The following is a 25,996-nucleotide window of genomic DNA, read 5'->3' on the forward strand; positions in this document are numbered from 1 at the left end:
AGAGACAGAGATTTTGCATGTATTTACAGGATTCCTGCACATTTCTGAGATGATGGGAGAAGGTTGAAGCGAAGAGGCATTCGTTAAACCTAGTAGAAGCTTCTCAGTTGCTTAACTGTCGCATGAAAGCCTGCGTAAAGGAGAATTTGAGAAAGGACCTAAGCTCAAAGTTTTAGACGTTTAAACTTTAGAAAAGTTTAAAAAGCAGTATGTTGTGACATCTGGTGTTATACGTGAATATTACATCAGGAGGATCTCAAGTCTGAATTTAAATAAACAAGATAGGGTTGCATAACACAGTTGGAAATGGACCTTGGAGGTTTTCTAGTCTAACCCCCTGCTCAAGCAGGAGACCCTATATCATTCCAGACAAGTGGCTGTCCAGTCTCTTCTTAAAAGTCTCCAGTGATGTAGCACCCCTAACCTCTGGAGGAAAGCGTTCCACTGGTTCTCACAGTTAGGAAATTTCTCCTTAGTTCTAGTTTGCTTCTCTCCTTGATTAATTTCCATCTGAAGGGACCTAGTGACAGGAATCAATCTAACCTTTGCTATTTGCTTCTGTTAAGAATTAGTTGTGCTATTTTGCTACTGTTAAGAATTGTTTATTAGGAATTTAATTTAATTTGTCAAGCATGTATAAGTGTTCTGACCCCCCTCTCCGTACACCAAAGCACACCAAGACAAAGATACTGCAAGGATTTATTAATACACAGACGACACCTTGGCAGCAATCCAACCTGCCAAGACAGCCCTGATAGCTTCTCCAGCTCTAGTAAATACGTTGATTCCTGCGAACAGCTTGTGGAAAGTCATTCCTTTTATATTATTATTATACTACAATTGTATCACAGTGGCCAGTTGTTTCACCGGATTTGGCATTGGTTACTAGTCGGGCCCAACCCAGGGGCCTAGGACGTCGTAACATATTTTCGTAATATGCGTGCAGATCCAAGCAGTGCAGCTTTTTGCATTTGACTGATGGTGATTTTGTCAATTTTTAACTGTTTTAAATGTAATTCCAGTGCTTTTGGAATAGCACCCAGTGTGCCAATTACCACTGGAATTACCACTGCTGGTTTGTGCCATAGTCGTTGAATTTCAATTTTTAAGTCCTGGTATTTTGCTATTTTTTCATGTTCCTTCTCGTCGACCCTGCTATCACCTGGTATTGCGATGTCTATGATTGTGACCTTATTTTTCTCAACCAGTGTGATATCTGGTGTATTATGCGCCAGTATTTTGTCTGTTTGTATACGGAAATCCCACAAGATCTTGACCATCTGATTTCCGGTGACTTTTTCAGGCTGATGTTCCCACCAGTTTGTTGCTGTTTTAATATTATAATTTTTGCACAAATTCCAATGGATCATTTGTGCTACTGAATTGTGCCGCAATTTATAATCAGTCTGCACGTTTTTTTTTTTTTACAGCAGCTGAGTATGTGATCAACAGTTTCATCAGCTTCTTTGCAAAGTCTGCATTTGGCATCATCAGAGGATTTTTTGATTTTGGCCTTAATGGCATTTGTGCGGATAGCTTGTTCTTGCGCAGCCAGGATTAGTGACTCTGTTTCTTTCTTTAATGTACCTGCTGTTAACCATAACCAAGTTTGTTCACTGCCCACTTTATCTTTTATTTTTTTCCTGAAATTGGCCATGCAGTGCTTTGTTCTGCCAACTCTCCATTCTTGATTTTATCACATCTTTTCTGTATTCTTGTTTCGTCTGTTGGGCCTTCAGTAGATTTTTGTTCTTTACTTCGATTAATAGATGTTCTTGACTTTATTATTATTATTGTTGTTGTTGTTGTTGTTATTATTATTATTATTTATAAAATTTATAGGCCGCCCAATCCCGAAGGACTCCGGCCGGCTTACAAAAAAGAGGAAAAAAAAGACATATAACGAACACATAACGAGGGGGGAAAAAACGATTTTGCTGGCTAGCAAAACCAACTGAAAACAAAACAAAAGGAGAACTGTTTCCCCTTTTTGCATTTGAGCATCCAAGAAGGGACAGGGAAGGAGAAAGGGAAAGAGGAAGGACAAAGAAAAAGAAAGAAAGATCGGAAGAGAGCAAGGAAGGAAAAGGAAGGAAAGGGAGGAAGGAAGGAAGGAAGGAAGGAAGGAAGGAAGGAAGGAAGGAAGGAAGGAAGGAAGGAAGGAGATTATAATGAGAGTGAGGGCGGGTCTGCCTTAGTACTTGGCCGCCACATGTCCATCATGGCCATACACACCCCGGGCCTCTGAGGTTAAACACAACCCTGATATGGCCCTCAATGAAATCGAGTTTGACACATCTGGATTAGAGGCTCAGTTAGAAGGGAGGAAGTGGAACAAGATAAATGACAAGAACGTAGAGGACGGATTAATGCTGATGTTGCCGTCCTGGCTGTATTCAAAAGCCCATGTTGCAGAATGAGACTAGGTTGCATGTATTTGGCTTCCACAACCAGGAGGGCTAGAAACTTGCTTTATTTTCAGACAAACGTTGGAGGAGGCAAAGCCAGCTGCTTGGATTCCCAGTCCCAGTATCCACAGCTGCCGTTCGGGCCTGACATATGGGCCTATCGTGGAATTGCACAGATGTCGAAGTCATGAGGCTTCATAGTGGCTCCCAAGACGGGCTCAAGTTTTATATCTTTTGATCCTTCGGCCAAGTGGAAATGGAACATTTGTAAAAGTTTGCTAAAGAACAGGAAGATCTCAGTCTTTGCTAAATTTTCTCCCAAACATGCTCGATGACCTAGGAATGGAGAAGAAAACAGAAAATCAGTGCTGGCAGTGACTTATTAGGGAAGAAGTGGGGACCTACGGCCCCTTTATGACCAGTGGACTTCAACTCCCAGAATTCCTGAGCCAGGATGGCTGCTTCAGGAATTCTGGGAGGTGAGATCCCTCATGGCCATCTCAGGAATTCTGGGAGTTGAAGTCCCTCACAGCTGTCTCATGAATTCTGGGAGTTGAAGTCCCTTATGGCTGTCTCATGAATTCTGGGAGTTGAAGTCCCTCACAGCTGTCTCAGGAATTCTGGGAGTTAAAGTCCCTCATGGCTGCCTCAGGAATTCTGGGAGTTGAAGTCCCTCATGGCTTTCTCAGGAATTCTGGGAGGTGAGGTCCCTCACGGCCATCTCAGGAATTCTGGGAGTTGAAGTCCCTCATGGCTGTCTCAGGAATTCTGGGAGTTGAAGTCCCTCACAACTGTCTCATGAATTCTGGGAGTTGAAGTCCCTCATGGCTGTCTCAGGAATTCTGGGAGTTGAATTACACAACTTCAACCCCCAGGGATGGCCAACTATGTTGATGGCCACAGCTGTACAATTGAAGAATATGCAAACTAGGTGGCACTTGGACTGCATCATCATGGCTGCCATCATGATTTTTTTTTTTACCACAATCTATAGACATCCCTGTTGATAATCCACCCCAAAGTGCTTTCTTCTTATTTAAAACATTCTTGGTACAGATTGCTGTTCATTGAGGAATGTTGAGAGGAGCTCTTTCTTTCAAGCTCCCCATAATCAGAAGGCATGTCCATCGCTAAATACATACATATAGCAGTGTCTGAGGGGCAAAACAGGAGCAGTCCATAGCAATAGGACTTAAATCTTATATACTGCTTTACAGTGCTTTACAGCCCTCTCTAAGCGGTTTACAGAATCAGCATTTCGCCCCGCAACAATCTGGCTCCTCATTTTATCGACCTTGGAAGGATGGAAGGCCGAGTTAACTTTGAGCTGGTCAGGATCGAACTGCTGGAAGTCGGCAGTCGGCAGAATTAGCCTACATTCTAACCACTGCGCCACTGCGTCTCTAATGCACTTCATGAAAGAATCGATGAAAATATTAAGAAGCTGAAAGAGCACCTAAAGAAAACGGGATAAATGCTTCTGGGCAGGTGAAATTCCCGTCCTTGTCAAGGAAATGGTTTGGGTTGAACGTGAGGGGCGTCTCCCATTCGTTGTCATCATACAAGGCCGAAGACATGTTCGGGAAAAAGGTAGAACCCTGTCAAAAAGAGAAGGAGGACGTCAGTTTTGCCTTTCACCCTGAGGGAAGGGAAAAAATGGTTATATCTCCTGGCAATGGAACAATGGTGGGTTCCGGATCCCGTTCCAACCAGTACAATTGGAACGGGCCTGGTGCCGTCCAAATGGACGTGCGCAGCACGCGCTTGCGTCTTAGCGCCTCCACAAGTGTCCGCGACACTCCAGCTGCTCAGCTGTGTGCCTGCGCAGAAGCGCAGAAGACTTAAAAGACCGGTAAGGAGCTTGGGTGGGCGGGTGGGCCCTCCGGAGCACCGTACCAGAACGGTATCCAGTGCTCCAGGCAGGCTCCTGTACACCTGTACTGGGGCGTACCGCCTGCAACCCACCACTGCAACGGAGGCCGAAGTGAGAAATTCCCTAGGAAATTTCGTCGTCAATACATGGCTTTAAAGAACACTCTTCTAAAAAATGCAAATAGGTTAAACCACAGTCATTGTTCCCCCCCCCCCAAAAAAGGGATTCTAATAAGCCTAATTTTTGAAGCTGACTGGCTGACCTAAAAATAATTAAGCAGGTTGGGACCTGATGGATGAGAAACAGGGGTGGAAGAGAGACCGCCTGCTGCCAATTACCTCCCAAAGACCCGTCAGATCTGACAGGGTCGGCCTCCTCCGGGTTCCGTCCACCAGCCAATGCCATCTGGCTACTACCCGGGGGAGGGCCTTCTCTGTGGCAGCTCCAGCCCTTTGGAACGAACTCCCCGCAGAGATCCGGACCCTCACCTCTCTCCAGGCCTTCTGGAAAGCGGTCAAAACTTGCTGTGCCGGCAGGCCTGGGGTTGATGAGTTCCCCTCCCCTCTCGACTTGTATGCTGTATGATTTTCGTGTATTTTAATCATGTGTACTGTTGTTTATGTTCCCTTTCCCCTCTGAGTTGTTCACTGCCCTGAGTCCCTCCTGGAGAAGGGCGGCATACAAATAAACCACAAAACAAAACAAAACAAAAAATCTACCGATTCAGACTGGTTCGGGTGAACTGGTAGCTCTGACTATCACCTGGGGGCGAACTGGTTCACTCCGACTTTGAAGCGCCCCCCCCCCTGCCCGCCCCTGTGCTATGCTCACCTATTTTTCCTTTTTCAAAGCCCAGCTGTTCATCACAGCAGAATGGATTGCTGCCCCCATCCCCCCACTGTTTTCCTCGCCAGCAGTTAATGCAGAAGGTGAGTTTTCCGTAAACTACGTAGGCAACTGGTTTTTATACCAGCAGGATCCCACCCCGGATGAGAAACCATCAGGAAATTTATCGGAGCTCAACGTCTGTGGGGGTCTTGGTCATCCAAGGTCACAGTTGTCCCAACGGTGCTTTTTCAAAAGGCAACCTGGACTTTCTGGTTCTTTTTTTTTTCTTTGAAGAGGTTTCGCTTCTCATCCAAGAAGCTTCTTCAGCTCTGACTTCCCCACCATCCAGCCAGAGCTGAGGAAGCTTCTTGGATGAGAAGCAAAACCTCTTCAAGCAAAAACGAAGTCCAGTTGGCTTTTGCAAAAGCACCTTTGGGCCTTCTGAGCTCAACTTTAGGCCGGGCAGTTGAAAAAAGCGAAGAGAAAGCAAAGCGGCATCATTTCTCATTTGTTGCCATAAAAATGATATATGGGTCTCTCTGAAGTGACAGCAGCTGCGCTCCACCCAAAGGAGATCAAACGTCCACCTTTGTGTGCACAAAGCACGAAAGGACTTTTCAATGTTTGGGCTTCGGCATTAGCAAAGAAGAACCTCAGTTTCAGGCCAAGATTGATGAGGACTAACGTGGCAAGCTGGTCAAGAAATCGGAGTGTACGACGGTCATTGGAAACCGATGCACTTCATAGCTAACCCTAAGGAACACAAAATACGGGTCACAATGTCACGACACAATCTTCCCTTTGAATTTTGGGCCCATAAAGTACATCTTGTTCTCGTTTTCTCTGCTCTGCAGCAGGGAGAAGGTGTGTCAGGAAACAGCCCAAGGCACAAAACAAATGAAAGGTGATCGTTATTCCTGCCACAGGATTAGATGCTTGGGAATAGCTGTGGTCGTGACCTTGTAGGTATGCAAGAAGGCCAATGAATTATTGCTGCTTTCCTTCCCCCGCAGCATCCTTGACTTCTCTTGAAGTGCTCCAGCTTTTTTTCAGCACTTGAAGTCCGACGTTTCTGGAGAACAGCAGCTGCGGTTATGACTATATACGAAGGTCCACCGACAAATGCGCGCTCAACAAAAGCGCGACCGACAAAACCGTGGCGATAAACCACGAGTTCTAAATCGCACCGACGAATGAGCGCAGAAGCACGCCAACAGAGCCGCCGACAAAAGTGCGCCTTCACAAACAAGTAATAACCTGAGTTCTAAACCTAACCCTAAACTAACCTAAACCAACAAACCCTTACTAAACTATACCCTAAACCTAACCACTAACCTAAACCTAACCCTAAACAACTAAAACCTAACCCTAAACTAACCCTAAACCTAACCCTAAACTAACCTAAACCTAACCCTAAACCTAACCCTAAACCTAACCCTAACCTAACCCTAAACCTAACCCTACCCCAACAAACCTAAACCTCAAAACTATAACCCTAAACCTAACCCTAAACCTAACCCTAAACCTAACCCTAAACCTAACCTAAACCTAACTCCTAAAACCCTAAAACTAACCCTAAACCTAACCCTAAACCTAACCCTAAACCTAACCCTAAACCTAACCCTAAACCTAACCCTAAACCTAACCCTAAACCTAACCCTAAACCAACCCTAACTTAACCCTAAACCTAACCCTAAACCTAACCCTAAACCTAACCCTAAACCTAACCCTAAACCTAACCCTAAACCTAACCCTAAACCTAACCCTAAACCTAACCCTAAACCTAACCCTAAACCTAACCCTAAACCTAACCCTAAACCTAACCCTAAACCTAACCCTAAACCTAACCCTAAACCTAACCCTAAACCTAACCCTAAACCTAACCCTAAACCTAACCCTAAACCTAACCCTAAACCTAACCCTAAACCTAACCCTAAACCTAACCCTAAACCTAACCCCTAAACCTAACCCTAAACCTAACCCTAAACCTAACCCTAAACCTAACCCTAAACCTAACCCTAAACCTAACCCTAAACCTAACCCTAAACCTAACCCTAAACCTAACCCTAAACCTAACCCTAAACCTAACCCTAAACCTAACCCTAAACCTAACCCTAAACCTAACCCTAAACCTAACCCTAAACCTAACCCTAAACCTAACCCTAAACCTAACCCTAAACCTAACCCTAAACCTAACCCTAAACCTAACCCTAAACCTAACCCTAAACCTAACCCTAAACCTAACCCTAAACCTAACCCTAAACCTAACCCTAAACCTAACCCTAAACCTAACCCTAAACCTAACCCTAAACCTAACCCTAAACCTAACCCTAAACCTAACCCTAAACCTAACCCTAAACCTAACCCTAAACCTAACCCTAAACCTAACCCTAAACCTAACCCTAAACCTAACCCTAAACCTAACCCTAAACCTAACCCTAAACCTAACCCTAAACCTAACCCTAAACCTAACCCTTACCTTAACTGAAATCCCTAAACCTAATCCTGAACGTAACCCTTACCTTAACTGAAATCGTGCTTTTGTGGGCGCGGTTTTGTCAGCCCGTTGTTATGGGTGCGTTTATGACGTCGCGGTTTTCTCGGCACGCTTTTGTCGTGCGAACATTTGTCGGGTCACGATATACGAACACAGGTAGTCCTCTGTTAACGACCGTTTGTTCAGCAACTGCTTAAAGTTACAACAGTGCTGAAACAAGGATACTCATGGCTGGTCCTCAAATTACACTTCGCACGGTAAGTTCCGTCCTAGGCTGCATTAACAGGGGGATTGAATCAAGGATCATGAGGAGTACTAATATCACTTTATAAAGCCTTGGTAAGACCACTCTTGGAATATTGCGTCCAGTTTTGGTTGTCACAATATAAAAAGGATGTTGAGACCAGGGGTGGGTTTCTCGCCCCGTTCCAACCAGTTCGGTTGGAACGGGGCCGGCAGCGTCCTCGTGCACGCGTGCAGTGCACCCATGCGTACTAGCGTCTGTCCGATGCTCCAGCTGCTCCTGGAGGATCGTGTAGGCGCTGTATGCATCCTGTGCATGTGTGGAAGTGCAGAACTCATCAAAACCAGGTAAGGAGCGCAGGCAGGCGGGTGGGCCCTTTGCCGTTCCGGGAAGTTACTTACTTCCGGGTTCGCCAACCAACCGGTTCGCGGGGACCGCCACGAACCGGTTGAAACCCACCCCTGGTTGAGACTCTAGAAAGAGTGCAGAGAAAAGCAACGAAGATGATTGAAGGACTGGAGGCTAAAACGTATAAAGAACAGTTGCTGGAATTGTTCTAGATCCAGTTTATTGAAAAGAAGGACCAGGGGTGATATGAAAGCAATAGCACTTACTTATATACTGCTTCCCAGTGCTTTACAGCCCCCTCTAAGCAGTTTACAGAGTCAGCCTCTTACCCCCAACAATTTGGGTCCTCATTTTACCCACCTCTGAAGGATTGAAGTCTGAGTCAACCATGAGCCTGGTGAGATTTGAACTGCCAAATTGCAGGCAGCAGGCAGTCAGCAGAAGTAGCCTGCAGTACTGCACTCTAACCACTGGGCCACCCCAGCTCTTAATGATAGCAGTCTTCCAATATTTGGGGGGGCTGCCACAGAGAAGAGGGGGTCCACCTATCCTCCAAAGCCCCTGAAAGCAGGACAAGGAACAATGGATGGAAACTGATCAAGGTGGGAAGCAATCTAGAACTAAGGAGGAATTTCGTGATAGTTAGAACAATGAATCAGTGGAAGGACTAATCGTGGTTCATGTGTTTGGCAACCGGCTTGCCATTCGCAACCTTCACGGCTGGCTTCTAACGAGCAAAATCAATAGGAAAGTTCACCGGAGTTCACACATGTTAATCGTGCGATATTGCACCTAACGACTGCCTAGAATTCACCTACTGAGCATAACGGGAATTTCCAGAATCGCCACTGTAAGTTGATGCGGTCCCGTGACGTTGCGCTTAACAACAGAGTCCTCGCTCCAATTACCATCGCTAACCGACGACTCCCTATATTGCCTGGGCTCCCTTCTAGCAATACGGGGAGGAGAAGAAAAGGAGGCTCTAGATCAGAGAAATGCAGTTACCTTTCTAACGAGAAAGTTCTGGATCTTTGTGTCTCTTATGCAGAATCTGGGCATTCCAATCCAAATGATGTTGCTAAAGCGCTGGATTTCGTGCACCACAGCATTGGTGTACGGAAGTTTCTTGCGATCCTCGTAACAGATCGAGTGGCCCAGTGGTAGAACTGTATCTATTTCCTGTTGGACTTTGGCTGTGGAGAAAGAAAGGTATTTCACATTAACTAGAGCTAAGATTTCATAAGTGTCCAGGGGTGGCCCCAGCTGTCCATGATCAATTAATAGCAGAAGCTCAACCTACCAGGAGGGAATTATCTAGACCAGGGGTATTCAATCTTGGCAACTTTATGTTTAGTGGACTTCAACTCCCAGAATTCCCCTGACAGCCTTGTTGGCCAAGGAATTCTGGGAGTTGAGTTCCACAAGGTGCCAGGAGTGTCCAATCTTCTATGCTATGCTATGCTATGCTATGCTATGCTATGCTATGCTATGCTATGCTATGCTATGCTATGCTATGCTATGCTATGCTATGCTATTGAGGTGGATTGCTACCGGTTCGCACCAGTTCAAGTGAACTGTTAGTGAAAATTGCGACTGGTTGTTGAACTGGTAGGGACGGCAGGCTGGCCACACCCCTGAACTGGTTCCCTGGCTGCCCATGATGTTGCTGGCATGGTTTTTACTCCATTTTTAATGTACTGCGCATACACAGAACAATTCTGCTATGCGCGTAGCAGCACCTGCCCCTGATTCTATTCTATTCTATTCATTCTATTTTTATTTTCCCACAGCCATAACCTGGGATTCCCAGTGAGTCATGTCTGATTTTAGGGCATGTTACTCCTGTTTCTTGGCCAAAGGAGCCAGCATTGTCTGGAGAGAATTTCCATGGTCATGTGGCCAGCATGACTATATGCCGAAGGTGCACAAAACATGGTTACCTTACCAATTGAAGTGGTACTTATTTATCTACTCGCACTTGTATGCTTTGGAACTGCTAGCTGGGCAGGAGCTGAGGTAAAGGATGGGAGCTCACTCATCCCACGGAACTCAGGTCTTGAACCTCTCCAGCTGACAAGCTCAGCATCTTTAATCATTGAACTATTCATTAGTTGGTCTTAACCACTAGACTAGGGGTCATCAACCTGCGGCTCTGGAGCCGCATGTGGCTCTTTCATCCCCCTGTTGTGGCTCCCTGTCGCTGGTCGGCTCCACAATTGATGAGCTTTCAGTTAGGACAGGTAGAGTAAAAAGGATGCTGCACTAGGAGGAGGCTCTATGGTGGGGGAATCGGACTTCCGGTCGGCTCCAGAATTGAATGAGGGGCTTCCGGTTAGGACCTTTGTGGCTCTTTGAGTGTTTAAAATTGCCATCCCCTGCACTAGACCAAACTAAAGAAGAGTTAGTTCTCAGCCATGATATTCCGAAGGCCGTTCCCTTCAACTAAGTGCTGAACAATCCTTGAATCAGACCACAGACACAATGCAACAAAAATGCCCTACTTAGTTCATATTAAAGATAAGGGTTAGTGGGTTATCCTGGCACTTTCTCACTCTTCCGCCTACCAAACGACGCTTTAGTAGGAAAACCTCCAGCTATCATTCGCCTTAAGGTCAGGGTGAGGCTGGGAAGCAGGCAAATTTTGTCTTGCTCAGCCCATTAAGCGACCTGTCAAAATTTGCTCTCGATTTGCCCACGCATTTTGCACAACTGGCATCTCCACTGGGATCTGGATGTAGTGTTCCTCTGGTGGAGCACTAAACCCTTTGTGCTTTTTCTTTTCGTATCGACTTCCACGAGGGTCAGCTTATCTTTCATTGGGGGGCCTCCTTCCCATGCTTCAAAGAAGTTTCTTGCTTAAAATGTATTGTCTCAGCAGCTCTTCCCACTTTTAAAAAAGTATGTTAAAGGGTTAAGAAGAGATTGGACAGCCACTTGTCTGAAATAGTGTAGGGCCTCCTGCTTGAGCCGAGGGTTGGACTAGAGAACCACCAAGGTCCCTTCCAACTCTGCTATTCAGTTATTCTTTCCCCTGTCAAGTTATTCCTGATTCCGTCTCCGTTTCTTAGCCCAGGAAGCCAGCATTGTCCAAAAACACTTCTTTGGTCATCTGGCTTGCATGAGTACTTGCCAAGGCGCATGGAGTGCTATTACCTTGCCGTCGAAGTGGTAGCTATTTATCTACTTTCATTTGCATGTTTTCAAACTGTTAGGTGGGCAGGAGCTGAGACGAGGATGGGCCTTCACCCTGTCGTGCATTGTTTGGGTCTCGAACCTGGGCTGTCAGATTTCCAGTTGATAGGCTCAGCATCTCTAACTATAGCAATAGCAGTTAGACTTATATACCGCTTCATAGGGCTTTCAGCCCTCTCTAAGCAGTTTACAGAGTCAGCATATCGCCCCCACAGTCTGGGTCCTCATTTCACCCACCTCGGAAGGATGGAAGGCTGAGTCAACCTTAAACCGGTGAGTTTTGAACCGCTGAACTGCAGATAACTGCAGATAACTGCTGAGACATCTCTCCCACCCACCCCCACCCCCAACATATGGAGGACTCCAGTGGTAGGATTCAAACTTTTTTACTACTGGTTCTGTGGGCATGGCTTTGTGGGCGTGGCAGGGGAAGGTTACTGCAAAATCCCCATTCCCTTCCCACCCCACTAACCTGCTTTCCAGCTCTGTTCTCCTGTTCAGGGCAACAAAAGAAAATCAGCTGGGAGGCAGCGGGGGCGTGGCCAGCCGATTTGCCAGTTTTTCGAACTATTCAAAAATTCCTCTACCGGTTCTCCAGAACCTGTCAGAATGGCTGAATACCATCTCTGGAGGACTCTCCAAAAGCTTATGACAGGCAGATTTTTTTTTCCTTTTTCTCGCCAAAAACTAAGGTGCATCTTATTCCTCCAGAGCATCTTATACAGTAGTGGGATTCAAATGATTTAACAATCGGTTCTCTGCCCTAATGACCAGCTGGGGTGTGTAGCTCAGGGGTCATGTGACTGGGTGGGCGTGGCCAAATCAACATCTCTCATGTCGATGGGCTCTTCGTCTTAGCTGTTACAATGTACTAAGGGTTAACTGGAGAGGCAGTTTCTATAAGCAGAGCAATAAAGATTACATTAGAAACAACACCAGAATGTTTCCTTCCTGCCTTCCTTACAGGATTAGCCCTGCAAAGTGGAAAAAACAAAAGGAGATTTCTTCCAACAACCGGTTCTCCAAACTGCTTAGAAAGTTACCAACTGGTTCTCCCGGATAGGTGCGAACTGGCTGAATCCCACCACTGATCTTATACTCTGAAAAACACAGTACATCACAGATAGAAGGAAGGAAGGATGGATGGATAGAACAACTTGCTTTCAGAAGTTGTGGGTGCTTCAACACTGGAGGCTTTTAAGAAGGGACTGGACAGCTATTTATCTGATATGGTGCAAGGTCTCCTGCTTGAGAGGGGTTGGACTAGAAGACCTCCAAGGTCTCTTCCAACTCTGGCATTCTGTAATATTGCATATGTGTAATATTGCATAAGATCCTTGAGATTGCACGTAACCCTCTGCTATATTGCATTAAAAAGCTATAGATAATTAATGATCAGAAGACATGAGTAAGCATTAATTTAAAGGTATACTGCCATTGGTGTAGGATGCTAAAAGAAGGTTATCTTGGGTGTGCTTGGAACACCCTGGAACATTTACTGGGCTTACTCAAGAGTGGACAGGTAGCCTTTCCCAATACCTCACATGCCCATCACCCTTTCTGGATGGTATGTTCTTATAGAGGCGGGATGGAGAACCTATGGCACACGTATTATATTTTAGGTACAATGACAATAAAGATTATACTTATTCAAATATTTTTACTACTGGTTCTGTGGGCATGGCTTGACTTGGTGGGCACTGCTTGGTGGGTGGGGCAGGGGAAGGTTACTGCAAAATCTCCATTCCCTCCTGATCAGCTGGGACTCGGGAGGCAGAGAATGGATGGGGGCGGGCCAGCCAGAGGTGGTATTTACCGGTTCTCCTAACTACTCAGAATTTCCACTACCAGTTCTCCAGAACTGGTCAGAACCTGCTGAATACCACCTCTGATCCTGACATTTGGATAATTTTGAGTACAGGTAGTCCTCGACTTATGACCATTTGTTCAGTGACTATCGGAAATTACGATGGTGCTGAAGAAAGTGACTTATGGTGCCTGCCTGAAGTTACACTTGCTGTGGTGCTCCTGGCATCATGTGAACAGAATTTGGATGCTCGGCAATCCACCGGCCCTTATGACTGACTCTAAGACCGACTCCGTCACTCCTGAGGCATTCTATGCTCCACTTAATAACCCAGACGGACATTTAACAACTGTAAGGAGGAGAGGAGGGACTGAGGTCCTTAAACGAGGCACCTAATAATAATAATAATTTAATAGATTGTATGCCACCCAATCCCGTAGGATTCTGGGCGGCTTATAGAACAAAATAAAAAAATTTAAAAGTTAAAACTAGAAAGATACAATTAAAAATACAATACTTGGGCACCTCACTTAACAAATGTCATTACTTGAGGCCATAAGGAGCAGCCTGCATTATGATTGTAAGTTGAGGACTAACTATAACTAAAGAATTCTCCCAATAATAATTGTCAGTTACAGATAAGATGCTACAAGCAGCTTCCGGCATTAAGCTTGATGGTCCCTTCTATCTCATCCATCCTATGATGCTTCTCTCACCTTGAATGTCAGAATAAAATGCCATATATAACAATGCCCAGTAGAGAGTGGTGCCTGATGTGTCTGTTCCACCCAGGAAGAGATCAAAGACGCACTGAACCATATTCTTTTCATCGTAGGGTGATTGGGGTTGGTTTTTTGTCTGCAGAACAAAAATGGAGAAATGAATCCCTGAGAAACCCGTCCAGTCCTTACCTGTTGGAATATGTATTAGAATATATTTTGTATTGCAACAGTTATAGAATCATTTCAGCTAGGAGATGGCAGGGTTTACTTTGCATCTATGGTTGTAATCTATGGTTCTATTTGTTCTGAGGAGAGTTTCCTGTTACAATTGAAAACAGTTGAGCAGTAAAGCACATGGTGACTGTACTCTTTGTTTCCTCTGTGGTACTACCCAGGTCTTATTTTATTTTGGGCCCCAAAATAAGCCCTAGTGCTTATTTTTTTGGGGGGTGGTCTTATTGTTTTTCCATGTATGGGAGGCCCACTTCTGCTTGCTTGCAGCCGGACAGGAGGTCATGTGGACCCTCAGTGCTGCCACCACTGTGAGGTGGGTGGTGGTGGTGGAACTGCCCGATGCAACCTGCACCAGCTTATCTCAGGACCCCCGCAGTCAGGCCACCCACGCCCCGACACGTGGGGCAGCTCCACTACTGCCTCGCCTTGTGGCCATCATATCACAAGCAACCAGATGGAATTGGCGGGGCAGCCAGCTGTGCATCCTCTTTTAATAAGGCTTATTTTTGGGATAAGTCTTATTTTTAGGGGAACAGAGTGTGTATCATAGGTGGGTTCCTCCCGGTACGGTATGATATACCAGAAGAGGTATGCCATTTGCTCCTATGGGTTTCAGAGTCCTAGTATTCGCTCCAATGCTCCATGGTCACAATCCCCAGAACAGACGGTACTCAAGGCTTCTAAACAACTTGCTGGCTGGGGAATTCTGGGAGCTGAAGTCTGACCATCTTGAAGTCACCAAGGTTGGGAAGCCTTTATATTATAAGTCAGTGATGGCGAACCTATGGCACACATACCCCTCTCTGAGGGCACTCCAGCTGTCAACGCAGCCCAGATCCACCGGCCAGCTAGTCTCTAGGTCTCTGCCGCGCATGTGTGTGTGTGTGAGGTGCATGTGTGGGGGGAAAGCGCTCGCAATCCTCCCGTGCCCCATTTTGGGCCTGGTGTCAGGCCTGCAGTCATATTCCTTTTAGGATCTTTGGCCTGCCACACTCTCTCTATTATTTTACTATGCTGTTTCATTAGTGGGGTAATTGGGAGGGGGAATAGTAAGGAGTAGAATTGTAGAATGTGTTGCCGTCAAAATAGAACATTCCTTTCTAGAAGCCCAAGCTCACCCTTTGTCTCCGCACCTCTGCACCTGACCGGAACCAGATGGGTGGAAATGCCAGCATGGCAGAGGAAGATTGGACCATGGGATGGACTTGTGGGTGTGGGGAGGAGATCATGAACTTTCAACTGGGTGGGAACCCTGGGAAGCTTTCAGATTCGGGTTTCCCACAGATGTGCCAACATGTCTCTCTTAATAAATTGGAACTTTGAGGAAAGCTCTGCCTTGAACTCTGATTTAATTCTGGATGATATCTGGAACGCTGACACCTGGAAGGTGTCATGCCCCAACCTGAAGCCAAAACGAGATGCGGGGGAAGCATGGCGCATCCCTGGGGGGTATGTGGGGGAGCGTGTGTATGTGTGTATGCATGTGAGGGAAGCCGCATCTGCGTGCACGGGGGGGAGGGGCACTTGGTGGGGTGTCATACATGTATTGCATTATGTGTGCGGGCACACAACGATAAAAAGTTTAGCTATCACTGTTATAAAGCCGTCTAAGAGTCACACAAAAGTGTATTTGCTTACTTTCTCCATTTCAGCCAGGTAACAATCAATGAAGTCTTGGTCTTTTCCTTGATGTTCTGCTTCTTGGTGTTTCTTGATCTCCTCTCTTATGAAGGACTGAACAAAGTCACGGGAGGAAAATGCCTTCTGGTGACGACCTGGGACATGCTGCATAATCCTGGGGAAAACATTGTACAGCTGTCGGAAGACAAGGAACATCACCTGAGTTAGGCAAACATATCGTTAAAATAAAGAAATAAGGATTAAACACAGGCAAAAGGAACTGAGAGGTGGCGCAGTGGTTAGAGTGCAGTACTGCAGGCTACTTCTGCTGACTGCCGGCTGACTGCAATTGGGCAGTTCAAATCTCACCAGGCTCAAGGCTGACTCAGCCTTCTTCCTGGACTCCTCTCGCTGCAGATAGGCCTGCTTCCCGGCTAGCCTTTTAGTCCCCATTGCAGGTTTTTTTGACCCACAACCGCTAGGCCTGTTCAGTGACTGTAACATTTTGATTTTCTTTAGAAAAAGGGAAGAAGGGGTCAGCTCACGTTACTCGCGATGCCGTCAGAAACACTGAAAATATTCTCTATGGCTTCCAGCAGGTGGTGAAAAGTCTCGTCTTCTATGGAGAAACGATGGCCAAAGACTAACGCACAAACCACGTTGGAAACGGAGAGGTTCAAGGCGAAATTCGGATTCATGGGTTTTCCTAGAAAGAGAAAGAGGGACTTGGTTACTGGCATGCCTCTTGCAAAGATTACATCGGGCCTGGGGAGAAAGACCAGGGGTGACACGATAGCATCTTCTAGTCCTTGAGGGGTTGCCAAAAAGAAGAGGAGAATCAACCCTGAAGGCAGGACAAGAAGAAAGGGATGGAAACGAATCAAGGAGAGTCTGTAGATATTCTCAGTCATCCAGGTCATGGTTTAGAATAACAGAATTGGAAGGGACCTTGGAGGTCTTCAAGTCCAACCCCTTGCCTAGGCAGGAAACAAATGGTTATCTAACAGCTTCTTAAAAACTTCCAGTGTTGGAGCATTCACAACTTCTGGAGGCAAGTCGTTCCACTGGTTAATTGTTCTAACTGTCAGGAAATTCCTCCTTAATTCTAAGTTGCTTCTCTCCTTGATTAGTTTCCACCCATTGCTTCTTGTCCTGCCTTCAGGTTTGAGTCTCTCTTTTTGGGGGCAGCCCCTGAGTTATTGGAAGACTGCTATCGTGTCTCCCTTAGTCCTTCTCACCTGGTCCCTCAACACCGGTTCCATAACAAGGAAGGCCCAGCAGCGTCTTTACTTCCTTAGGAAACTGAGGAAGGGACATCTTCTACCACACATCCTCACAACCTTCTTCAAAGGGACCATCGAGAGCACCCTGAGCAGCTGCATGTCTCCTCTAGTCCTTCTTTCTATTAAAGTAGACATACCCAGTTCTTGCAACCATTTTTCATATGTTTTAGTCTCTAGTCCCCTAATCCTCTTTGTTGCTCTTCTCTGCACTCTTTCTAGAGTCTCCACATCTTTTCTACATCGTGGCAACCAAAACTGAATGCAGTATTCAGTGGTATTGAGGTCGGGCTGATAGGTCTGTGGTTTCCTGGATCTGTTTTTCCCCTTTTTTGAAGATGGGAACCACATCAGCTCTTTTCTAGTCCTCTGGTAGTTCCCCAGTGCTCCAAGATCTCTGAAAGATATAGTTCAGTGGTTCTGAGATCTCATCTGCCAGTTCCTTCAGAACTCTGGGGTGTAATCCATCTGGTCCTGGTGATTGGAGATTTCTCTATCTCTCTATCATCTATCAATCTCTATTTTCTCTCTCACACTCTCTCAGATAGATCTATCTATCTATCTATCATCTATATTTCTATCTATCTATCTATCTATCTATCTATCTATCTATCTATCTATCATCTATCTATCTATCTATCTATCTATCTATCTTTCTATCCCTATTTCTCTCTCTCTCTCATGTATCAATCTCTATTTTCTCTCTCACACTCTCTCAGATAGATCTATCTATCTATCTATCATCTATATTTCTATCTATCTATCTATCTATCTATCTATCTATCTATCTATCTATCTATCATCTATCTATCTATCTATCTATCTATCTATCTATCTATCTCTATTTCTCTCTCTGTGTGTGTCTATCATCTATCAATCTTTATTTTCTCTCTCTCACTCTCTCAGATGATCTATCTATCTACCTTCTCTATCTATCATCTATATTTCTATCTATCTATCTTTCTTATCTATTTATATCTATCTATCTATCTATCTATCTATCATCATCTATCTCTCTATCTCTCTATCTCTCTATCTCTCTATCTCTCTATCTCTCTATCTCTCTATCTCTCTATCTATCTATCTATCTATCAATTTATCTATCTATCTACCATCTCTATTTATTTATAAAATTTACATTTCCTTACACATAACATGAAAAAAGGACCAAGGCTTTGATTGGGTGAGCCTCCATTTTGATCTTTTTTGACACTTTGCCTTCCCTTGCAGACATGGAAGAAACGACTTCAGCCTGTCCTCTTCGTCTTAGCTTTTGCATTTGGGGAAATTAAAACACATAAGAAAAGACAGGTTTCCGGTCAAAGGAGAAAGGGCCTGGCCTTCGTAGTACCTTCACTTTTCCTGAAAACGTCCACCAGACTTTCTGCTTCCTCTTGGATCTGATACTCCAGAGCGCTCCTCCCCATGCCCAGCGTCTTCAGGGTCGCCATTGAGAATCGCCTTTGCTGCTTCCACGTCAAGCCCGTGGAAAGCAGGATCCCTGGTGACACAGAATGACGGGTTAATGGCCTTATTCGAGTTTTTAGAAATGACAGAAGGCAGTGGTGGGTTCCTACCGGTTCGGACCGGTTTGACTGAACCGGTAGTGGTATGGCGGCCTGGGTCACTGGAACCGGCAGTGACCCAGGCCAGCCACGCCCCCGGACCAGTTCCCCAGTCCCTTCTGCCGTCGCCGTCTTGTTTCTGTGCACGTGCAGAATTGTTTTCAGTCAACTGCACATGCGGAGCAACACGTGGCAAAACGCCCTCTCGGCCAACCGGTAGTAAACTGGTTAGGAACACAGCACTGACAGAAAGGCAAAATACCTTTCTCAGAATATTTATTTTTATTTATTTTTATTTATTTTTATTTATTTTATTTTATTATTTATTTTATTTATTTTATTTATTTTATTTATTTTATTTATTTTATTTATTTTATTTATTTTATTTATTTTATTTATTTTATTTATTTTATTTATTTTATTTATTTTATTTATTTTATTTATTTTATTTATTTTATTTATTATTTATTTTATTTATTTTCATTCATTTATTTATTTTTAATTTTTATGTTTTTTATTTATTTATTTATTCATTCATTCATTCATTCATTTATTTACAATACAATACAATACAATAGCAGAGTTGGAAGGGACCTTGGAGGTCTTCTAGTCCAACCTCCTGCCTAGGTAGGAAACCCTATACCATTTCAGACAAATGACTATCCAACATCTTCTTAAAGACTCTCCCTTCTTTCTTCCTTCCTCCCCTCCCTCCCTTCCTCCCTCCCTCCCTCCCTCCATCCCTTCCTTCCTTCTGTGGTGGCACAGTGGTTAGAATGCAGTATTGCAGGCTGATTCTGCCCACTCAGAGGTGAATTGCTACCGGTTTGCAGCGGTTCAGGACAACCGGTAATGGAAATTGGGACTGGGATGCCGAACCGGTAGGGACTGCAGGCTGGCCATGCCCCCAAACTGCTTTCCCAGTCACCCATGCCGTTACTGGCATGTTAGTCAGTCATTTTATAATGTTCTGCGCATGCGCAGAAGAATTTACAGGCAACTGCACATGCGCAGAAGAATTTACAGGCAACTGCGCATGCGCACGCAATGTGCAGCACGCATGCAAAGTGAACCAGCAGTAACACTGGCAGTAGCCCACCCCTGTGCCCACTGCCAGCAGTTCAGTCCTGACTGGCTGAAGGTTGACTCAGCCTTGCATCCTTCCAAGGTTGTTGGGGGCCAGAGGCTGACTTTGTAAACCACTTAGAGAGGGCCATAAAGCACTGGCATATAGGTCTAAGTGCTATTGTTTAATGCTATTGCTTTTGGGCACGGTTCTTAAGTGAATCACTGCAGTTGTTAAGTGAGTCACAATTTGTCCCATTGACTTTAGTTGTGAAGCTGGCTGGGAAGATTGCAAAGGATGACGACACAACTATGGGACACTGCAACGATCAAAAATGCATGTCGGTTGCCAAGCATCTACATTTTTATCACCAACCATGCTGCAATCTAAGGGTGGGAACCAGTTGCAAAGTCACTTTTTTTCAGTGCTGATGTAACTTCAAGCAGTTGCCAAATGAATAATTTTAAGTTGAGGACTACCTGTCCACTCAATTTTTGGAAGACATGGGAGCCAAACATATGAATATGCCAAACATTTTGCCATGCAGTCATTCGACAAAAGTTATTTTCCCTCTGGAAAGTTTTTCTGTAAAAGGGATGCGGTAACTTAGGGGCTAAGACACTGAGCTTGTCGATCGAAAGGTTAGCAGTTCGGCGGTTTGAACCCCTAGCGCTGCATAACGGAGTGAGCTCCCTTTACTTGTCCCAGCTTCTGCCAACCTAGCAGTTCGAAAGGATGTAAAAATGCAAGTAGAAAAATAGGAACCACCTTTGGTGGGAAGGGAACAGCATTCCGTGCGCCTTTGGCGTTTAGTCATACTGGCCACATGACCACGGAGATGTCTTCGGACAGTGCTGGTCTTCGGCTTTAAAGTTCTGTGCATTTTTATTAGCTACGCTTCCTCATCACTTGAACCAAAAACAGAATTTGTACCAGAACAAAAGCTTCTTCTGCATTCAGCAAGGCCAAAAATCTACTCATTTGTATTTTGACTCCGCCTTCCATCCTTCCGAGGTGGATAAAATGAGGACCCAGATTGTTGGGGGCCAAAGGCTGACTCTGTAAACCGCTTTGAGTGGGCTGTAAAGCACTGTGAAGCGGGATATAAGTCTTAAGTGCACCAGCCAGCTCGTGACGAGCAAAGCCAATGGGGGGAAGCCAGATTCACTTAATGACTCTGGCAAAAAGAGGCAGCAAAATCAGGCATAACTCACTAGAAGACGTCCTTGCTGAGCAACAGGTTCCAAATGGGGTTGTAAGTAGAGGACTAGCTGAACCACGACGAAGGTGACACCAAAGAAATGGGCATAGTCCTGTTTCCTGTGCCCACATCTGAAGGAAGTTGATTGTTCTTACCTTTGTTCTTCGCCAACTCTTTAAAAAAGGCGAGCTGAGGACGGCCAGAAACATTTTCAGGATGGGTGGTGAGACCGTCCTTCACGGCTTGGTAACCTTGGAGTATAATCACAGGGTAGGGCCCGAACCACAGTGTAAAGATATTCCCGTAGACCTTGGACATCTGTTAGAAAAACAATCCCACACGGTGTTTAAGATTCTTGGGCTAAATTCTTAAATTCTTAAAAGCTTAAATTCATTAGATTCATTACACATAGGAGAGGGAGGAGGAGGAGGGCTGTGGGGTTCTTGGTGCCCTCTCAGCTTTCTTGCAGACATTTCATCACCCGACGCGCGAACATTATCAGTGTTAGAAGGGAGAAGGGTTTGGAGGAGGAGGAGGAGGAGGAGAAGGACGAGGAGGAGGAGGAGGAGGAGGAGGAGGAGGAGGACGACGACGACGACGACGACTGTGGGGCAGTGGTGAAATTCATATTTTTTTACTACCGGTTCTGTGCTGTGTGGATTGGTTGGCGTGGCATGGGAATGATTCTGGAAAATCCCCATTCCCACCCCACTCCAGGGGAAGGATACTGTAAAAGCTCCATTCCCTTCCTACTCCAAGGCAAGGATAATGTAAAATCTCCATTCTCTTCCTTCCCCAGGGGAAGGATACTGTAAAATCTCCATTCCCTCCCCACTCCAGGTGAAGGATACTGCAAAATCTCCATTCCCTTCCTACTCCAAGGCAAGGATACTGTAAAATCTCCATTCCCTCCCCACTCGAGGTGAAGGATACTGTAAAATCTCGATTCTCTTCCTTCCCCAGGGGAAGGATACTGTAAAATCTCCATTCCCTCCCCATTCCAGGGGAATGATACTGCAAAATCTACATTCCTACCCCACTCCAGGGGAAGGATACTGCAAAATCTCCATTCCCACCCCACTCCAGGGGAAGGATACTGTAAGCTATATCCCACACACAGAACATCACTGGTGAGATTTAAATTACATGTACTTATTAATTGCTAGGTTCAGCAGTAACTCATTACTTATCTTGTATTTGGTTCTCATTGTACGTATCCCTATTTTCCCCAGTTTCACCATATCCTGTTCTTTCAATAAAGCCTTCAGGTCTATGCACGCAGTCTGTTTTATTGGAGGATAGGTGGTGGGTGGGTTTAGCTGCCTGTCGAGCTGCGCGCAGAGTAACCTGTAGTGAAACAGCAGCTATCCAGCAAGTGGGATACAGCATCACAACTGTACAGAGAACTGCTACTCTGCCAATGCAGCTACCTGCATATAAGCATACAGCAGTCTCTAGACCAGGGGTGTCAAACTCAAGGCCTCTAGGTTGGAACCAGCCTGCGGGGTGCTTAGATCTGGCCTGCCAGGACACCCTAAAAGCTGCAAAGGACTGGCCTGCAGTATTTCTGCCAATGAAAACAGAGCTTGTGGGGAGGGGGGAAACGTGTGGCCCTCTCGGGCTCCGTTTTCAGCTGCGACAGCCTCCTGCAGCCCTCAGCCAGCAAAAATGGAGCTCTGTTTTCGCTGGCAGAGGGCTGCAGGAGGCCACTGTAGCCAAAAATGGGGCCCTGGAGGGCTGCACGCAGTCCCGTCCCCCCCGAGATCCATTTTTGCTGGCAGAGGGCCATCAAAGCAAACTAAAAACAAAACAAAAGGAGAACTGTCTCCCCTTTTGCATTTGAGCATGCAAGAAGAGCCAGGAAAGGAGAAAGGGAAAGAAGAGAAGATGGGAAGACAACAAGGAAGGAAAAAGAAGGAAAGAGGGGAAGGAAGAAGAAAGGGGAATGAAGAGAGAAGGAAAAAGAAGAAAAGGAAGGAAGGGAGACTGAGGAAGGGTCTGAGGGGTTCACCGACAAAACCATGAAGCCCTTATCCACGCCGACATAAGCGCAGAGGGCAAATCCGCGCCGTCCGAAGCGCTAAGGAAAAAGGCGACCCTAGAGCGATGACATAACCGCAGAGGGCAAATCCGCGCCTTCCGAAGCACTCAGCACCCTAACCCTAAACCTAAACCTAACCCTAACCCTAACCCTAAACCTAACCCTAAACCTAACCCTAAACCTAACCCTAAACCTAACCCTAAACCTAACCCTAAACCTAACCCTAAACCTAACCCTAAACCTAACCCTAAACCTAACCCTAAACCTAACCCTAAACCTAACCCTAAACCTAACCCTAAACCTAACCCTAAACCTAACCCTAAACCAAACCCCTAAACCTAATCTTAACCTTTACCTTAATTTAAATTGGCTTTCTGCCGCCGCACTGTTTTAAAGAGCCCTTCTGTCACCGCGCAGTTGTCACCGCGGTGATGACGTCGCCGCTTTAGCGACACGGTTTTATCGCCGCTATTTTGACTAGCGCGGTTTTGTCGGGCCACGGTCTGAGGGGAGTCCTGCCTTAGCACTTTGCCACTACAGGTGCCCCTAACACAAGTGACATCAAGCTGGTCACACGCACCCTGGCTATGCACACTCCGGCCCTCCAAAGTCAAACACAACCCTGATGCGTCCCTCAATGAAATCGTGTTTGACACCCCTGCTGTAGACAGTCAAGCATTTCCAGATGACACTGTGTCACACAACCGTGCGTCTTCATACTCTTAGACAAGGTCTCACGTCTCTAATTCTTGCAAATGATCATCAGCAAGTGATGCATTTGGCCATTGCCAGCGTAAAGGCTGAAGTGGGAAAAGCAAGAGCAACTTTAGAAATGGAAAAACAAATGAAAAAAGAGAGAGCACGGTTAGAAGCTGTCAGAATGGAGCAAGAGGCATCCTGGGAAAGATTAGATTTTTTTCCTGGTTTCTTTCTCTTGCCTAAGTTAGACCTCCCAATCTGGAATTTCCATCTTCCAATTAGCTTGTTAATCTCTTCGCCTTATTACATCAGGAGCTGCTGATTCTGTTCTACAGAGGAATTATTGAGTCTGTCATTTGCACCTTTATAACTGTCTGGTTTGGTTCTGCAACACAACAAGACAGACGGAGACTTCAGAGGAGAATCAGAACTGCAGAAAAAAACAAATACTGCCAACCTGTCTTCCATTGAGGATCTGCGCACTGCACGAGTCAAAAAGAGGGCCGTGAAAATATCTACAGACCCCTCGCATCCTGGACATAAATTGTTTCAACTCCTACCCTCAAAATGATGCTGTAAGGCACTGTACACCAAGACAACTAGACACAAGGACAGTTTTTTCCCCAAACGCCATCACTCTGCTAAACAACACCACTGTCAAACCATTCACTAAGGCTGCATTGCTATTACTCTTAGTCTTCTCATCGTTCCTATCACCCATCTCCTCCCACTTATGACTGCCAGACTGTAACTGTGTGGGTTGTATCCTTAAGATTTATATTGATATTGATTGTTTCCTGATTGCTTATTTGTACCATATGACTATCATTAAGTGTTGTACCTTATGATTCTTGACGAATGTATCTTGTCTTTTTATGTTCACTGAGAGCCTATGAACCAAAGACAAATTCCTTGTGTGTCCAATCACACTTGACCAACAGTAGCTCTTACGAAAAAGAAAAATAGATTTCACTGCCACTCTCTTTGGCTACATAAAAGCCACAGTGTCACCTAGCAATAAATGATAAGTCCTCAACTTATGACCACGGTTGAGCCCGACATTTCGGTTGTTAAGTGAGACATCCATCAAATGAGTTGTGCTGTTTTACGACTTTTCTTGCCACTGTTGTTAAGTGAGCCGCTGCAGTTGATAAGTGAGTCACCCGGTTGTTAAATGAACCTGGCTTCCCCATGGACTCCCCTTGACAGAAGGTCACAAAAGGGGATCGCGTGACCTTGGGACATAGCAACGGTCGTAAATATGAACCCGTTGCCAAACATCTGAATTTTGATCACACGGCCATGGGGATGCTGCAAAAGTCATAACTGTGGAAAAATGGTCATAAGTCACATTTTTCAGTGCCGTCATAACTTTGAACAGGCACTAAATGAACTGTTGTAAGTTGAGGACTAACTAGTTCTGTTCTGTTGCTACCTGTATTTTTACCAAACATCTGAATTTGGCTCACGCAGTCATGACTTTGGACGGTCACTACACAAAGTGTTGTAAGTCGAGGACTACCTGTATCTACTTCTGAAGGGGCATCTTCCATGCCTTCATTTTTTTCCCCTTATAAATATGCATCGGCGTCTCTTTCCTCTAACAACAATTCGTTTTTTGATCCGGGTCAATCAGCTGATGAAAGGGATAGAAAATTCTTACCTCACTCATGAGTTCCCGGTTGAAATGAAAATATTTGGGGTTCCATAAGCACCCGATGAAAGGCAGAGGGGTCGGTCCAGGTGGGAAGAGTCTTCTCTTAAACTGGAGCCTCACCAGTTGGACAACCAGAAGGCAGAGGGCGAGCGGGAGGAAAATAGAGCTCAGGGCCAGCATTTCCATGCAGCTTGTAGCCTGTTCTGTGGTAAGACTTGGTCTGCGAAATCCTTTTGCTATTCCAATTTTGTTCCCACGGGCGGGATCCTACCCAGAGTATTTAAATTTGCCCTCCCTCTTTGGCACATCTATGCTCTTGGGGCATTTTCCTCTCGGGATGAGGCTCAGAAAATTATGTCGTAAGGTTAAATGGAAGAAATGGTGGGCCTAGCCTGGATAACTTGTCTTACACCTTTGTGGCTTCTGCAGAAGATTAAGCTGGCAGGAGATTAAGGTATCAGAAAGTTCCTCTTTATTTCTAGGTTGAGTCTCTCCTTTATCAGTTTCCACCCGTTGTTCCTTGTCTGGCCTTCAGGTGCCTTGGAAAATAGGTTTTGGCAACCTCCCTCCTCTCTGTGACAGCCGCTCAAATATAGGACATGGGGCTATCTTGTCACCAAGGAGTCCCTTGGGCCACAAGGAGATCAGACCAGTCAACCAGGGGTAGATTCTGGCTGCCACTACTGCCGTTTCACTCAGGGACGTCACACACAC

At 45.5% G+C, this 25,996-nt stretch overlaps 1 protein-coding gene across 1 annotated transcript; it reads right to left on the minus strand.

Moving 5' to 3' along the window:
• Nucleotides 1-2,005: 2,005 nt before the first annotated feature.
• LOC148043447 (cytochrome P450 2C8-like) lies at nt 2,006-25,996 on the minus strand. Its single transcript, XM_087725081.1, has 9 exons — nt 25,289-25,996; nt 21,041-21,203; nt 18,405-18,554; nt 16,319-16,479; nt 15,792-15,968; nt 13,914-14,055; nt 9,204-9,391; nt 3,865-4,006; nt 2,006-2,744 (listed from the first exon to the last, which is right to left on the minus strand). Exons 1-9 carry the CDS (start codon nt 25,466-25,468, stop codon nt 2,566-2,568), a joined length of 1,482 nt encoding a protein of 493 aa, XP_087581207.1. The 5' UTR covers nt 25,469-25,996; the 3' UTR covers nt 2,006-2,565.

This window comes from Thamnophis sirtalis, unplaced genomic scaffold (assembly GCF_051295495.1).
Source record: "Thamnophis sirtalis isolate CommonGarterSnake01/CBP01778 unplaced genomic scaffold, rThaSir2_p1.2 scaffold_11, whole genome shotgun sequence".
Taxonomy (NCBI): domain Eukaryota; kingdom Metazoa; phylum Chordata; class Lepidosauria; order Squamata; family Natricidae; genus Thamnophis; species Thamnophis sirtalis.